The sequence below is a fragment of the Plecotus auritus genome, assembly GCF_963455305.1.
Source record: "Plecotus auritus genome assembly, chromosome: 5".
Lineage (NCBI taxonomy): Eukaryota > Metazoa > Chordata > Mammalia > Chiroptera > Vespertilionidae > Plecotus > Plecotus auritus.
The window spans coordinates 179,410,974-179,426,167 of NC_137776.1; the positions used below are offsets into that span (position 1 = coordinate 179,410,974).

The 15,194-nt window shown below is 62.2% G+C and overlaps 1 protein-coding gene across 2 annotated transcripts in view; it reads left to right on the forward strand.

Annotated features, from left to right (window-relative positions):
• The first annotated feature begins 4,916 nt into the window (after positions 1-4,916).
• The window catches only part of LMX1B (LIM homeobox transcription factor 1 beta), a 78,117-nt gene continuing 67,839 nt past the window's right edge, over positions 4,917-15,194 (forward strand). For both annotated transcript variants that reach the window (XM_080668728.1, XM_080668729.1), the window contains exons 1-2: positions 4,917-5,096; positions 5,932-6,118. In XM_080668728.1, coding sequence (XP_080524854.1) covers positions 4,958-5,096; positions 5,932-6,118 — 326 coding nt within the window. In that variant the 5' untranslated portion in view covers positions 4,917-4,957. The remainder of the gene's footprint in view (positions 5,097-5,931; positions 6,119-15,194) is intronic.

Genomic DNA, 15,194 nt, shown 5'->3' on the forward strand with positions numbered 1-15,194 from the left:
AGGTCCCACAGCCAGATCCGGAACCAGATCTGGGTGACTCCTAGTGGCCTGCTGTTGACCACTCCTAACCCCTGCTGGGCCCGTGGAAGACCTCAGCCCTGAGCCACCTGGCCAGGGCCCTGTCCCTCCCTAAGCACCGGTCCTGGGCTGACAGACCCTTTAGAGCTAAGGGAGCCTGGTCTCCTGACCCACCAGGGAGGAATCTCATGACTAATGACCCAGACCTTGTGCTGCAAAGTCATGGGTCTTGGCCAGAGACCCCACCCGCTGGTTGAGGGTGGGGCTGAGCTGCAGGGAGCAGAGGGACTTGGCTGGGGCTGGGCAGTCCGCCACACTGCACAGAGCTGCAGTCACAGGACACACAGTCGCACACACTGCCCCTCACCAGCAAACTCCACCTAACATCCTATCCCCCCTCCCCACCTCTGCCATCAGCCTAGTAAACCCCAGGAGGGAGAGAACCTGATCCCAGAACCTGATCCCAGCCCTGAGTCAGAGGGCCCACAGCTTGGGCCTCCCCCCAGTCACTCCTCTCTTTGGACCTCCACCCAACTCAGAGTCCCCGCGTTCTCCTAAAGCACAAGACTGTAGACACTTTTCTCTGGGCTGTGGAAGGTGACAGGTTGCTTATCACACACAGCCATCTCTTTGCTGGCTGAGAAGGAGCTGAGCCTCTGACCCACCTGTCCTGGGCTAAGCACCCTTGGGTCTGGGGAGGGGAGCATGGGGACCTTTGTCAGCGCCATCAGCTCAACCTCGCGAGTTCCCAGGGCTCCTGCCTCCAGGGGCTGCCTCCCGGAATAGCAGCTCCCCACCCCTGCCTGTGGCTGGGGTCGGCTCAGGTCCAGTCTGGCTGACTCCCATGGATCCGAGTGGCTCCCCAGCAGGGTAGAACCCTGCACCGTGTAGCTCCTCCTCCACACTTTCATGCCTCTGCCCCCACCCCCCCAGCCCTGCCCAGGATCCTGCCTCCTCCTGGGGTTGTAAACTGGGAGGCTCCGGTCAGTCAGCTCCGGGAAAGGGGGTAGGGGGCAGGGGAGGGGATGCACCCGGCTGTAGCTCTGGCTTGGGCGGGAGGGGGCGGGCAGTGCGAGGTCCTGAGGAGAGGAGCAATGGGGTTGGGGAGGGCTCAGTGAGGACGGGGTATCCATAGGATTTGGGAAGCCCAGACACCCAACCTAGAGCTTCCCTCTCCGGTTTTGCTTCTTCCCCAGCGATTTGCACAGCCAACAGGTGTTCCCGTAGGTGGAGAAAATATGAAGCTTTTTCTGCTGCTGAGTCCGAGCCAGTGAGAATCCGGGATCCACCAGAGCGCCCGCGTCGAGGGCCCAGGATCGCGCGGGCCTATCCGCGGCACCGGTTCACCAGGCTGCTGTCGGGCAGAACAAGGCACCGGCTCGCTGCCCACTGGATGGCTGTGTCCGACTTGGGCCCTGGCCCCGTTCTACCATCCGGTCAGTCACTTCAGCAGGGCGAGAGGTTTGGAAGTGCAGGAGTTGCAATTGTGCATGAAAGCGACCGGGGCCTCCCAGCTGGGGGAATGCGTGAGGCGGTGCAGGGACAAAGGGCAGGAACAGCATCTACAGGGTGAGTGGCAGTGAGCAGGGAAGACGGAGAGCGGGGACTCCAGGTTTGTGCACTAAGTAGCCCTCACCCAAGTCGCGCCACGCACCTCGGCAGCCTCTCGTGGCTCCGAGCCCCCACCCTTGGCCCTCCCAGTGTCTGCTCTGGTGGTGTGGGCTGTGATGCGGGCAAAGGCACGGGGGACCTGCCAAAAATCTGTGCGCCCCAGGACAGACCAGCCACCAGCATCCAATCGGGGCAGCCCAAGCCAACTGGTGCCCTGGGGTTGTGGCTGTGGACACAGCTGGCAGCCCCCACCCAGCGCTTGACGCATGGCCCCGAGGGTCAGCGAAGTCTAAGAGGCCTGGCCACAGGGGCCCCCCATTCTGCAGACAGAGAGAAATGTGGAGAGGAAGAGGCCAGGCACAGGGAAGGGGGGATGGGGGACAGGGGGAGGAAGATGGAACGCTCTCCCCGGATGCTGGAGTCTGGGGTGGTCACCAGGGCCTGTGACGGGAAAGGATTCCCACGTGCGCTCTGAAGAAGGTAAGGTTCTGGGCCTGGAACACGACCCCCCCCCCCCCCGCCCTCCCCCGACCCTGCCCGCCTCGGCAACCGACAGCAGGTGCAGGGACGCGGCGCTGCCGGCAGAGGGCAGAGTATGCCCGATCGGTCCGCGAGCCCTGCGCCCGGCTGTGCGCCGCCCGGCCGCCCGCTCCTCCCGGCAGCGGCCGCCCCCGCCCCAAACGCCCGGAGAAGGCAGCCATGGCCCAAGCTCCGGAGCCCAAGGTCTGGGGTTTTCTTTCAAGGGCCGAGGATCAAGGGCGTGTGAGCAAAACTCTGCATCCACTCATCCACCGTCTTGGGTACAGACACACACAAAAAGGAGAAATTCACGGAGACAGAGAGCCATACACACACACCCCAAACTCTGGGACACGGAGCTCACAGAATCACTCAGGAACTCGGAGACACACAGAGACACACAACGGTGACACGACGGCACACATACAGAAAAGGGCCCCAGACACAATGCAGAGGCTGAGAGATGACACACAAAGACATATGTGCCCGCACGAAGTGACACAGACACAGGGACACACATAACGACCTACAAAACCACGGGTGGTACCGAGGCACGGAAGGGCCCTAAGACACACACACACACACACACACACACACACACACGCAGGGGAGTCGGATACACATTCACAGAATCACACTTTCGAGGCCCACTAAGGCGCAGGAGCACAGAAACACGGTGCACACGTACGCAAGAGCCTCCGAGGAGGGCGCATGGACACTCAGACACACACAGATGCCCACCGACACACACGCAGGTACTGGGGTGGGGCTGGAGGCCCTAATCCTCCACAAAGCCGGGCCCCTCCGCGGGGCCCCACGGCCCAGGGGGCCACTTCTGACCAAGCCTCCCTTGAGCTCCAAATCCGATCCGCCCTCTCGCCTCCAGCGGGGTCAGGGGACCCGCCCCCCGTGCCCTCCGCCTTCACCGCGCTCCGCGCCGCTGCTCCGCTCCGGGAGGGGCCCCGGCCCAGCTCGCGGGGTCAACCCGCGCCTGCCCCAGGGCCGCATCGCCCCCAACCCCTGCCCCCGCGCGAGCCGCGCCTCCGTGGGGACCCGGGGGCCGAAGACGCAGCGGGTCCCGGCGCGGCGCCCTGAGCCGCAGCGGCCTGCGCACCTAGCGCGGTCCAGGTCCTGCGGTGCCAGGCCGCGCGGGCGCCGGACGGGGTTGGCCGCTCGGTCTCGGAGCCTTTCGCTCCCCGGGGCCGCGATCCACTTTACCCAGCCCCTCCACGCGCTGCCCCTGCCGGGCGCGGCCTACGGACTCCCGCCGGGTGCCTCACCGCCAAAGGTCGCCTCGCCCAGCGCCAGGCGGGTTTCCACCCCGCGGCGACGTACACACCGTGTCGGACTTTCAGTCCCCGACCTGGGGCCACCACCCCCACCCGTGCTCCTCACTCCAAATCCTGCGAGGCCAGGTTCTCATCCATTGCCCCCCTCAACCCTACCTGGGGACCCCCTTTCCCAGGCCGAATCGTCCTCTAAACTTTCCGTCGCCTGAACCCCGGCCTCGCCTTCCTCTCCTGTCCAATGTCCCCCATTCTTAATTCTGGGGCCCCTCCGCGGTCTTCGCTCACCCCTCCACCCGATCTCTGCCACGTCGGAAGGCTCCCCGGACCCTCATCCCAGAATCGGGGCCCACCCTGGGCCAGGGTCCCCTTTCCTCCCGCCGGTCCCCTCCCTCAATCCCGGCAGCCAGCCCTCTCTGCGGATCAAACCGGCCCCGGGAAGGCGCCGCCGCCTGGGGACGCGAACTCAGCCCGGTGCGACCTACCTCGGCCGACAGTCGGGGTCCCCGGACGGCGCCGTCCCCTGGAGCTGCAGCGCTCCCCGCCGTCCGCGCAGTCTGGCCTCGTTCGGGGCCACTCCTCTTAGCGCTGGAGCTTTACAAAATATTAATAATGAAGAAGGCATGGAAGAAAAAAGAAAGCCTTCATTCCCCAACTCCCAAATCAATTTTTCAAAGGGGTGGGGCAGAAGGATTTGTTTCCAGGACAAGCCAAACTTCTGAGAGGGACCAACGGGGCGTTTGGCCGAGCCAGGGCCCCCGAGCCCGCGCTCGGGGCCGGGTGCCACGCGGGGCGCAAGCTGGGGGCGCGGGGAGCCCTCCCGCAGGGGGCGGGGGAGCGGCGGCGGCACTATTTGACGTGGAGTCGCCGGCTCATCCCGGCGCAGGGATACGAGGCGCGCCAATGAGTTCAAATGTCAGGAAGTTTGAGGAGGGGTGAGGCGGCTCCCGGCCGGAATATCCCTCCGCCGCCAGCCCCAGCTCTAAACCGAGCGGCTCCTCGGGCGCACCATGGCACTGGAGTAGTGCGGGGAGCGCGCCGGGAGCCCCGCGGCCCGCTGCGCCCCGCCCGGGACCCCGCTGCGCAGCCCGCGCGCCCCCCCCCCCGCCCGCGGGGCCGCCCCTACACCCCCGCCCCCTCCCCCGCCCGCCGCCGCCACCGCCGCCGCCGCCGCCGTCTCCTCCCCGCGGCTCCGTCTGCAGCCGCGGCCGCAGCCCAGCTCCGGGGCTGACAAGCAGGTGACAGAAGAGCCGGCGCGCGTGGCTGCGAGTGCCCGGGAGAGCGCGGCGCGGACTGCAGCCGCCCCGGCCCGCCAGCACGACGCCGGGGCCCGGGGCCAGCGCGTCGCCGCTGCACGCTCGCCGGGGGCAACCGGCGGCCCCAGCCGCAGCCCCAACCCCGCGGGAGCCGCGCCTCCCCGGCTTCGGGGACGCGGCGGCGGCGGCGGCGGCGGCGGCGAGCGGGCGGGCGGGCGGGTGGGCGAGCACCCTGGCCGGCGGGGCCCGCAGCGCGCCCTGCGTCCCATGGATATAGCAACAGGTCCCGAGTCGCTGGAAAGGTGCTTCCCCCGCGGGCAGACGGACTGCGCCAAGATGTTGGACGGCATCAAGATGGAGGAGCACGCCCTGCGCCCGGGACCCGCCACTCTGGGGGTGCTGCTGGGTGAGTGCGGGGTCGGGACGCCCCAGTGGTCACGGCAGGAGACAGGGGCCTCGTCCCGAGGTGGAAGCAGGCGTCTAGGCCAACTGCTAAAGGAAATGGTTTGCAGGACGTGGGAGTGTGGGGGCACACAGAACACTCCTGAGTGATACTGGAGGGGCCGCAAGCTAGACAGGCGTCCTGCGGGGACAGGTATGCAGGGACCTCACCTAGGAGGAGGGAGGACAGGCAGCTCCAGCCCCCACCCCACCCCACCTCCGTCTTCATCGGGCCTTGAATCTAGAGATGCCACTCTGGACGGGAGGTAGGAGGTGGGTGGCAGGGGTGATGGAGGACACAAGTAGTCACCTTGGCAAGCTCGAAAGTAGTGCCAGGTCATCTGGGGAGCGGAGCTTCTAAAAGAACAGTGTCTCCCGAGCCTCCCAAATCTGTGATTTGGGGGAAATTGGGGACAGAAGACCACGAATGCCACTGTGGGGCGTATAAGCCAGCGAGCCCCCAGCCTCACCTCGCCTGTGTGGGTCCCACCCGGCTACCCCGCGCCGCGCTCGTTCTCATACGTGTTAATCCCCAAGCGCTGGATCTCCGGAGAAGGGTAGAGCGCAGCGCCCAGCCAAGCCTCGAGGCCTGCGGACACTCCGCGCCCGAGTCTGCGGATCAGGATGAATAGCTGAGGCTGCCGCCGGCCCTTGCGCGGCGGCCCGGAGAGCGCTGGCGGCGGGCGGCGCTCCCGGGCTGCCCTCGCCCTTTGCGCCGGGGCTGCGGGTACCCAGCGGCCGGGACGCTGGGGTCGGGCTGGTCGGCGCTGACGGCCCGGCTCTCGTCCTGTGCGCTGCAGGCTCCGACTGCCCGCATCCCGCCGTCTGCGAGGGCTGCCAGCGGCCCATCTCCGACCGCTTCCTGATGCGAGTCAACGAGTCGTCCTGGCACGAGGAGTGTTTGCAGTGCGCGGCGTGTCAGCAAGCCCTCACCACCAGCTGCTACTTCCGGGATCGGAAACTGTACTGCAAACAAGACTACCAACAGTAAGCGCCTCTCGTCCCCCTCCTTCCCCGCCGCCCGGCACCCGAGCCCGGCCGCCCCCACTGCCAGGCCGGGCCCGCGTCCCCCCTGCCGCCGGCTGGGCTCTGTGCGCCGCTGGGCCCATCAACTCCGAGGGCTCCGCGGGCTGCGCGTCTCCCGCAGGGGCGAACCATCCCAGCCGGGCCGGCACTGGTGGGGTGGCCGGGAGCCTCCGGCAGCCTCCGGCAGCTCCTAGTTGCCGTCCTTTGTCCGGAAAACCAGCGCTGGACCGCTGAGTTGGGGTGCAGGACAAGGCCCTGGGCCGACTGGGGGATAGATGCCACGGTCCTGGGAGGCCTGAACTGGGGACCAAGAATTGATTTGTAAACGAAAGCAGTGCTTTAGGGAGCGAGGCCCTAGCGATGTGCTTCTCCGGGCCAAAGGCAGCGAGTGTGGAGGTTTGGGATTCCTGGAGCAAGGAGGTGGGGTGCAGGGGTGCTGAGCGGCCTGAGCAGCCCCCCATACCCGCTTCCTGCCATGAGCCCTGCTGATTTTTAGTCCCCGATGGAGAGAAAAGGATGTCCATCGTCCCCAGAACCGTTCCATGTGGGAATCGTGCACTTATAATTTTCGTTGGTTGGAGAAGGTGTCTAGGAAGAGGACCTCAAGAGGTGGCAAACCGCAATCTGGGGCTCCCCATGGGGGTGGGGAACTGCCCGAATCAGCCTGCTCTGCCCTGGTGCAGCTCCAGGGGTTGAGGCCAGAGGCTGTGGGTTGAGCTCTACCTGCTGACTTTTGTTTTTAGCTGAGACTGTGGATTTGTCTGGCAAGGGGCTTGGGACAGATAAGAGATGTGGCTTTTCCCCCCCTTCCGTTTGGGTTTTGTGCCTGGCAGTAAGATTGAGAGGGAGGCAGAGAGGCGCAACAGCCAAAAGAGGGGTGTGAGGATCCCCAGGGCAGCGTCGCAGAGGCAAGTGGGTGCCTGCGACAACTTTCTAGTGAGGCCTGGAACACTCTTTCCAGCGGGGCTGCAGGGTGGGTAGGCTGCTCGGTGGTGTGGGGCTCAGAGGGGCTGCGTGTGCTCTGGGGAAAGCCTACCTGCTCTGTGCAGAGACTGTCTCTAACCCAGGCCCTGATGAGCCCCGGAGTGGCTGGCCTGCCCCTCCAACTACTTGGCTGAAGTCAGAGCCCTCCAGAGGGCATCGGCTCCGACTCCGAAAGGCTCTGGCTGAGCCCCATCCTAGGGCCTGCTCTGGCTGTGCTCCCTGGTCTGGGGGCCTAGCAAGAGCTGCTTTTGTGCCCTGCTCTTCTTGTCGGCTGGCAGCTCTCGGGCAGGAGCTGGAGCCAGATTCAGAGAGCCAGCTCTTCCACTGGCCCCAGAGCCCAGCCGAGGCCTCCCACTCTGTCTGGAGCACCCCCGGTGAGGCACAATGCCGAGGACCCCTCTTGCGTCGTGCCCTGGACTGATGGGATTCTAGCCCCAGCAGAAGGTGAGGCCACCCGTCAGCTCAGCCACAGGCAGGCACAGGGCAGCAAATAAAACGGGGAAAGTGGTTTCGGGTAAATGCGGTTGGCGGCTTTGGGCTGGCCTGGGAGCAGCCCCTCGGCAAGGCTCGCCAGTCTCCAGCCCACCCACGGCCTGCCTCCCTGCGGCCCTCACTTGCTCTGCCTGCCCAACCCCAGCTAGGCTCGGGCAGTGCCACTTCCCACTCCGCTCAGCCACCGGCCTGGACCACTGCACACCTGGGGGCAGGAGGCTCGGGAAGCTGCAAATGGGCCTCCGAGTCATTTGGGCAGGTTTCTGGACATTTTTTATATATGGGAACATGGGTAAAACCTCTCCAACCTCTCGTGCAAAGCTGCTCCTTCTACCCCCACTCCTCCCCTCCTCCCCCCAACCGATTAGGGAGCTTCTTTTTAAAAGAAGGAGAGGGTACCCCTGGTTCTGCAGAGCACAGGACTGTGAAGTCACAAAATCTGATCTGGATGTTCCCCCTTCGGGCGGAGTGACCAACCCCCTCGTTTTACAAAACAATTGAACATTTGCGCCGGCTTTGTCAAACGTGTATTTGTTTTAAAAAGGAAAAGGGCGCCTGAGATCTTTCTTCTCCAGTGCCGTCGGGGTGTGCTTGCAAATCAGTTTTGGAATGGGGCGAATCTCAGTCTGGGTTCAGCAGGGCAGCAGCCTCCAGGTGGGCACCATCCATCCCCTCAAGGTGCCTCCTCCTCTCTCGCCCCCTCTTTCTTCCAGCGATGCCCATTAGGTGGGCTGTTTGGGGGCTGAGGAAGGCTTGTTAGCAAGACACTCCTGGGGACGGATTCCCGGGCACGGGTCTCGCTTCGGCAGCGCAGCCAGGCAGGCAGGGGCTCACGGGGAAGCAATGTTCTTTTCACAATAAAAACATATTTCACGATTTATTTTTTTTTTCTTTGAGGATCACAGAGGCATATTTATTGCATCTGTGCGTAAATGCTTTCAGACGAGGATCCGGGCAAGTGGGCACACAAACGTGCCTTCTCGGGTTTGTCTGGTCTGTGCGTCAGCCGCGTTGGGAAGTGAGCACCCCCCCCCCTGCAACTTTAGGGAAACGTGTCCTCCCTCCCGGTGAGGAGCAGCGGGGCTCGGTGCTTAGAAAGAAGTGGCTATTTTCCTTAAGCTCTTTTCCTCCACTCGACTTGTCTTCAAAGCTCCTGAACACCCAGAAGAGCAGCGTTATTTTACGCACCACGGGGGTAATTAATCGACACTCGGGCGAATTTAATAGCATTTGATAAAAATCCACGGCACGCCCAGCACGGGCAGAAAGAGCGGGGCCCCGCGGCATTTGGCATTTTCATGCATAACTTGAAAGTCTCCTTTTTCTCCTGTGTGTTTTTTGGGGGGAGAGGTCCTGCTTATAAAAGGAAAAAAAACAAAAGCATCCGATTGTTCTCCTGTTCCCGAGGCTCTGGCCGCTGGGCAGCCGGAGCCCTGCGGACAGAAAATCCAGCTAGAAACCGGGAGGAGATGCGCCTCCAAACCCCCGATCAGGAACCCCTCTCCTTCCTCCACCCGAGAACACATGAGAAAATGACAGCATAGCGCCCCCCATTTTTTTCCTTGGCAGCTTGGCCACGCAGAATTATGTAACTCTTTTCTTGCCTTCTGGAAAGGGTTTCTATCCTGAGGAGGTGGCGAATTCCTGGAGGAGGCCCCGGGAGGGGGGAGGGTTGGCGGGAGAGTCCAAAAATCTGTCACAAAATGGAGTCTAATCGCTTGTAAGACAGCTCCCAGGTCTGGGGACCCGAGATCCGTCGGTGGATCTCGGTGCCAGCGGGAGCCTGCGTGCGCAGAAAGACGCGGGACTCCCGCCCGCCGCGCGCCCACCTCGGCCTCCGGGGCTGGGCGCCCTTCAGCCAGCAGGGCCTGCCCGGGCTCCCTCGCCTCCCCGCCGCAGTTACAGGGCCCCGCTGAGCCCGGGAGGGTCCCTGCGGGCTCGCCTGCCCAGGTAGGATGCGCCAACCTCGGCAGGAGGGGGGCAGCGAGGTTTTGATTGAGTTTCACAAAAGCCGTCTGAGTCCCCGGGTGATTTTTTTTTTAATTTACCCCAGCTGGCTGCGTGAAGCTCCAGTGGCCCAGCCCCACTCTTCCCAGCGCATTCCTTTCCTGGGAAGTGTTTACACCGGGAAAGGCCTTCCTGGGAGGCTCACCTCCCCTCGCAGCACCGGCAGCGGCAGCGGCAGAGCCGGGTGCGGGGCAGGGAAGAGCAGAGTCGGCCCCAGTCCTTTCTGGCTGCTGCTGCGTTTCCCAGCGCGCAAGGCCTCCCGGGGCCGTCCTGCAGGGTGCCAGTTCCCAGCAGGACCCCTCCGCCGGTGGGTACTCCAGCTGACATAGTCCCCCACTCATTCAGGGCTGCAGACACCCTGCCCCCAGCCGGGGGTAAGGGCCTGTCCTGGAAATGGATCTCCTTGGAAGGAAGGCCAGCGCTTTGCCTTATGAAAGGCCTCCTTGGGGATCTGAGCGCTGCAGGGCTCACTCCGCCAGCCCAAAGCCTGGGGACCGGCCCCTGTGGCCCCTGGGAGGGCACCTCTCCTTTTAACCCCAGCACCTTGGCTGCAGGCGGAAGGGGAAGCAAAGGCCTTCGAGAGGCTGCAGTCGTCTGCTGCTGAACGGAGGCATTATTCACAGCTGACTCCTGGCTCACCCTGTATTCCCCAGGCTCTGGGCTGGCGTAGCCTAATTTGTTTGCCGCTTTTTTTTCCCCTCTCTCGAGTGGGGGAAGCGGGCTGTGAGGATCTCCTCTGGGGTATGTGATTGGTGACCCTCAGCTCCCTCTCTCCCTCCCTCCCTGCCCACTGGCGCCAGGCTAAGGGCCACACTGCCCTGGCACCTCCCTGAGCCTCCTCTGTAAAATGGGGACATGCCCACCTGGGGGAAAGGATTCTTATAAGGATTGGAGATAATGTGCCCCAGAGGGCCTGGCATCTTGTTGCCTGGAAATTATTGTTGTTACTATTCCCACCATCAGCATGGCGGGGAATGCCTCATCTTCAAGGACCTACACCGAACTGCCCACGGGAAAGTGCTGCTGGAATCCGGGGCTTGCAGGGAAGATTGGGGTGGGGGGCACCGCTGGGGAAACGGGTCCCTTTGCCTGGGACACTGTGGGGTTCTGATGAAAAGAGCTTTAGACTCTGAGGCAGACCTGGGTTCACCCCCAACCCCAGCACTGGGCACTGTATGATCTGAGCCAGGGGGCTGCCCACCTCTGAGCCCTGGGTTCTCCACCCGCAAACTAGGGGGCGTGATGTCATTTCCTAGGGAGGTGTGAGGATTACACAGGGCACCTGCGGGGGTGGGGGGCTTCAGTGATTGCCCTGTATTCCATGGAATCCTGTATCCTCTCCCGCACCTCCAGGGAGGCAGAAAAACTTCTGATAGTCGGGGTGAAAACAGATGCCAACTGGGCACCATCAGGAAGGGCAGGCAGCTGGGTGGGGCTGGCTGGCGTGCTGGCCAGTTTCTCCCTGGGCGCTGTGGTGGGTGGACGTTGGACCAGAGCAAAGACCTTTCCACTGGGGAACAACTGGAATCTCCGGGGTCTAGCTTGGAAAAGCATATTCAATATTATTATTTCATATTTTTAAAAAATGGTCATGCTTGTTGTTTTTGTGATTCACGTGACAGAAAATAAAGCTCAGCCAACATCTCTGAGGCTGGGGAGTGGGATTCAGGAGAGGGGGTGTACGGAGGAGAGATCCAGGGGTCTGTGCGATTTTCAAAAAGAAGAGGAGATTTAAAAGGTGAGACACCAGGCCAGGCGGTCAGAGGATCCTCCATCCCAGGGAGGTTTTTTGGTCCATGATGGGAAGGCAGTACCTCCGCAGAGACCTTCCTCTCTCCGGTGGCTGTGAGGTTTTTAAAACAAGAAGGGGGCGGGGGAGAGCCACCAGGTCCTACTTTGGCATTAGTTAGGCTGAGGACTGGAGGATCCCCTCAACGACATGAGTTATAACTCCCAATTTGTTGGACACCACAGTCAGGCTTCAGCTTTGGGGGAGGGAGGAAGAGAGGGATGGGCAGCTCGTTGGAGGAGCCTGGGCGAGCTGTCAGTCAATGGGGGGTGCGGGAGGACCTGAGGCCCTTGGCTCTCTAACTGACCCAGCCCTCTCCAACCCCTAGATTCTGTGCTGATGGCAGCTAAGAGCAAAACCAAAATTGTATATATTTATTGCCCCTGCAGTCAGGGTGAAGAGGCAGTGGTCGTGAGGGGAGGGCCAGGCTGAAAACCATATTTGAAAAAGTTGATTCACAAGGCAGAGGAAGCAAAGTGGCAGACGTTTGCCATTTCATCGACCGGCTGGAGTTCTCCATTCATGTCATAAAATGTCTCCTGTCATTTGAAGCCAAAAGCAACATGATTTGGTTCCCCGGTGGCCTATAGGGTTTTTCTCCTTTTTTTTTTTTTTTGCAGTAAATGTTTATTTGTTAATAATATACTTTAAACAGCCTAGCCTTGACCTCAAGTCTCCTGAAGCATCCATCTTCTCTCCAAAAAATCTTTCAAAGTTTGTGTAATTTTGGGGGGAAGGTGTAACTGACGGGGCAGTGAAGGGCCTGTGTTTGCTTTAACTACTGCTGCGTGGTGCAGTGGTGGGTATAAGGGGCCACTGTGCTCGGAATGGCAACTTTCTTGGGTTTCAGGCCTGGCTGACAGCACTTCCTTGCTGCCCTGTACCTTTGCTTCTCCTGACCAGTACAAATAAATGTCTGCGTGGGCCCTTCCTTTGTTATTCCCGGGGCAATATTCTATCCATCTCTGTTCAGCTTCTTGACTGGCAGCTGCTGGACCTGCCCGGTGGACCCTGGGGCCCTGAAGGGGGTTAGGGGCAGTGTGGGGTCCGGAGGATGTGTGAGTGCAGGGGGGCTTTGTCTCCATCGGGAGCCGGGCTCAGACAGGCCTGGACCCAGAGTGCTGGCTGATGGCAGAGCACCTGGCTGGCCCCGCACTTGGTGAACTGGGGGAAGTGTCGCTGGAGGAAAAACCCGGTTCCTGGAGTCCAGTTCCAGGAGAAACAAAGACATTTGCTTCCTGGCCGGCCTGTGCTGTAAGAGGTTTCCCTGGGAACTGCGAGGCGGTTGCAAGCCGGGGAGGGTTTTGAGGGCTTCCCAGAGTAACAGAGGTGCCCCCCAGGGCTGGCGGAAGTGGGGAGCACGCAGAGCTGCGGGGTAGATGCAGAGAGCTGGGTGAGCATGCAAGCAAGGACACAGCGCTGCCAGCCTCCTCCCCGCCCCGGGTGCCTCTGCCCCGCGCTGCAGCAGCAGTGATGGGAGAGGAGGAGCGGCACTGGGCCGGGACAAGCTGGAGCGGGTGTGACTGCAGTTCCCCTTCTCCTGCCTCCTACTTTCCTCGGGGACGCGGTGCCTTGTCATGTGACTCCTGAATTGCCATAGTTACTGGGCTGTCAGGGTGTGGGAGCCCGCCCAGGCCTGGAGCTGCCAGAGCCTGCGGGGATGGAGAGGACTAACGTGCTCTGCGGACACCTCCTCGGAATGGAGGTCCCCCTCCGTGGGGCACATTTTTCTCAAAGGAAAGAGCAGGATTGCAATGGCAGGTCAGGGATGGAGACCCGCACTGGCTCCCAGGGACACAGTCCAGTGGCCTTTAGGGAAGAGCGGATGGCTCTCCTGGAGCCTCAGTTTTCTCCTCTCTGAAATAGGGGTGATCATGTCCATCTCACAGGATAAAGTGAGCAAGTCTCTGAGGATAAAGTGAAACAGACGCAAAGGTGCCAGCCTGCATTGGGCATCCAGTCAATGTATGTTTCCTTCCTGCCCGCCTGCCAGGGAAGTGAGCCGGAGACGCCCTGCCTGGCAGGAATGCATTGTCTACCTTGCGTGGGAGGCCTAGAGTGGGGCCTCCAAGACAGGCTGCCCTGAGGGACCTCGCCCACCCTCCTGCTCCCCAGCCAGGCCTGGGGCCTGTGTTTCGAAAGGTTCCCTTGGAAAGGGAATGGGGAGAGGCTGGCTGTCACAAACTGGTCCTTGGAGGCAGGCAGTGCGTGGACTGCCCTCCAGTACTACTGAGGCACGTAGGTCTCGTTTTTCTCCAACAGACTCTTGAACGTGGCCAGTGTAGATGTGAACTCGGGGGAGCGGAGCCTTCCTGACCCCCACAGGAGCCGCCCACAGGAGTGCGTCCAGAAGGAAAAGGACTTGGCCTTTGTTGAGTGCCTGTGATGTGTATTGACCTTTATCGCTCTAGCTCCACGTGTAGGTGAGAAACCGAGGCTAAGGAGTTACTAACTTCCCCAGGTCCACAGTTACTCTGTAGCAGATCCCCCCCCCGCCCCGCCCCCACCCCCCAGGAAAGACCAACTCTCAGAGCCGGTCGCATCCCTAAATCCTCATGTCCTGGCTTTCCCCAAGGCCCAGATTTCCGCTCTGAACAGTTGGGATCCTCCCTAGAGTGCCCAACCTGGAGGGTGTGGGGGGATAGCTGTCCAAGGGCTGGGAGGGTTGGGGTAGGGGTCAGCGCCCTCTTTGCGCCAGAATGCCCTGTAGGGGTAGCCTTTGCCAGAGTAGGGAAAAGGTTAGAATAACTGCCTTTCTCCCGGCGGGAGAGCTTCCTTCCAGGCCCTGGCGTGCGTGCGGGCAGAGGCGGCTCTCAGCGGCCTCCACCCGCGCCCTCCTCCAGGCCCACCTCTCCGAGAGGTCCTGCCCCTTGGTCTTCTTTCCCCCGAGGGGACAGTGCGGTGCAAGGGCTCCGAGGCTCCCGGGCCCCTCAGCCAAGCCGCGGGCGCCTGCAGCGGTTGATGAATTTCGGTGTCACCAGGGGTTTAGCCCGGATTTGGGAACCGCGCGCTCTAATACGCGCACACGGTGCTGCCCTTTCTAAAGCGCAGCCCTTTCACCCGGCCGCTGATTTATGAAGGAACCCGATCCCGGGCCCGGCTGGGCTGGAGCCGGGAGTCCGGGGCCCCGCGGCAGCCTTCGTGCTCCTCCGCGTTGCGGGGGCCCTTGGCGGCCCCGGGGGTTCTCCTGGGCTGGACTTGGGGCGTCCTGCGGGTGGGGCCTCCCACAGCGTAGGAGGAGCGAGTCCCCTCGGAGCCACTTACACCTCCTGAAAGGGAGTGAGTGAGCCTAGCGGAAGGGGTTCGCATTTTCGTTCGGAATGGAGCAAAGCCGGCGCCCCTCCCCAAGCCCTCCCGCCGACCCCCTCGGGCAGGCCCAAAAGCGGCGAGTTCGGGAGGTTTGTTTATTGAGGGAACAGAAAATTGAAAAAAGAGGCTAAGACCTTTTTCCCGCCTGAGAAATGTGCAAAGTCCCTCGGCTCCTGGAGGCGGCCAGGCGGCCGGAAAGCGGAGTTCTGGGTGCGGAGCCTCGCGCCCCCAGCCCCCACCCCCTGCGCCCGGCCGAGCCCCGGCCCCGGCGCGGCGGGAGGGCGGAATTTTTTCAGATTTGGTTTGCAGGGGGAGAACGTGGTCGTACCAATCCACAAATATTTACTCTTAACAGACTTGTATCTGTGGAGATTTCGAACAAAGACAGTTTAGGGGGATTACAAAAACCTAAACCCCGTTTTTTCTCCCGGACTTGGTGCTTTTAAATGCCAATTA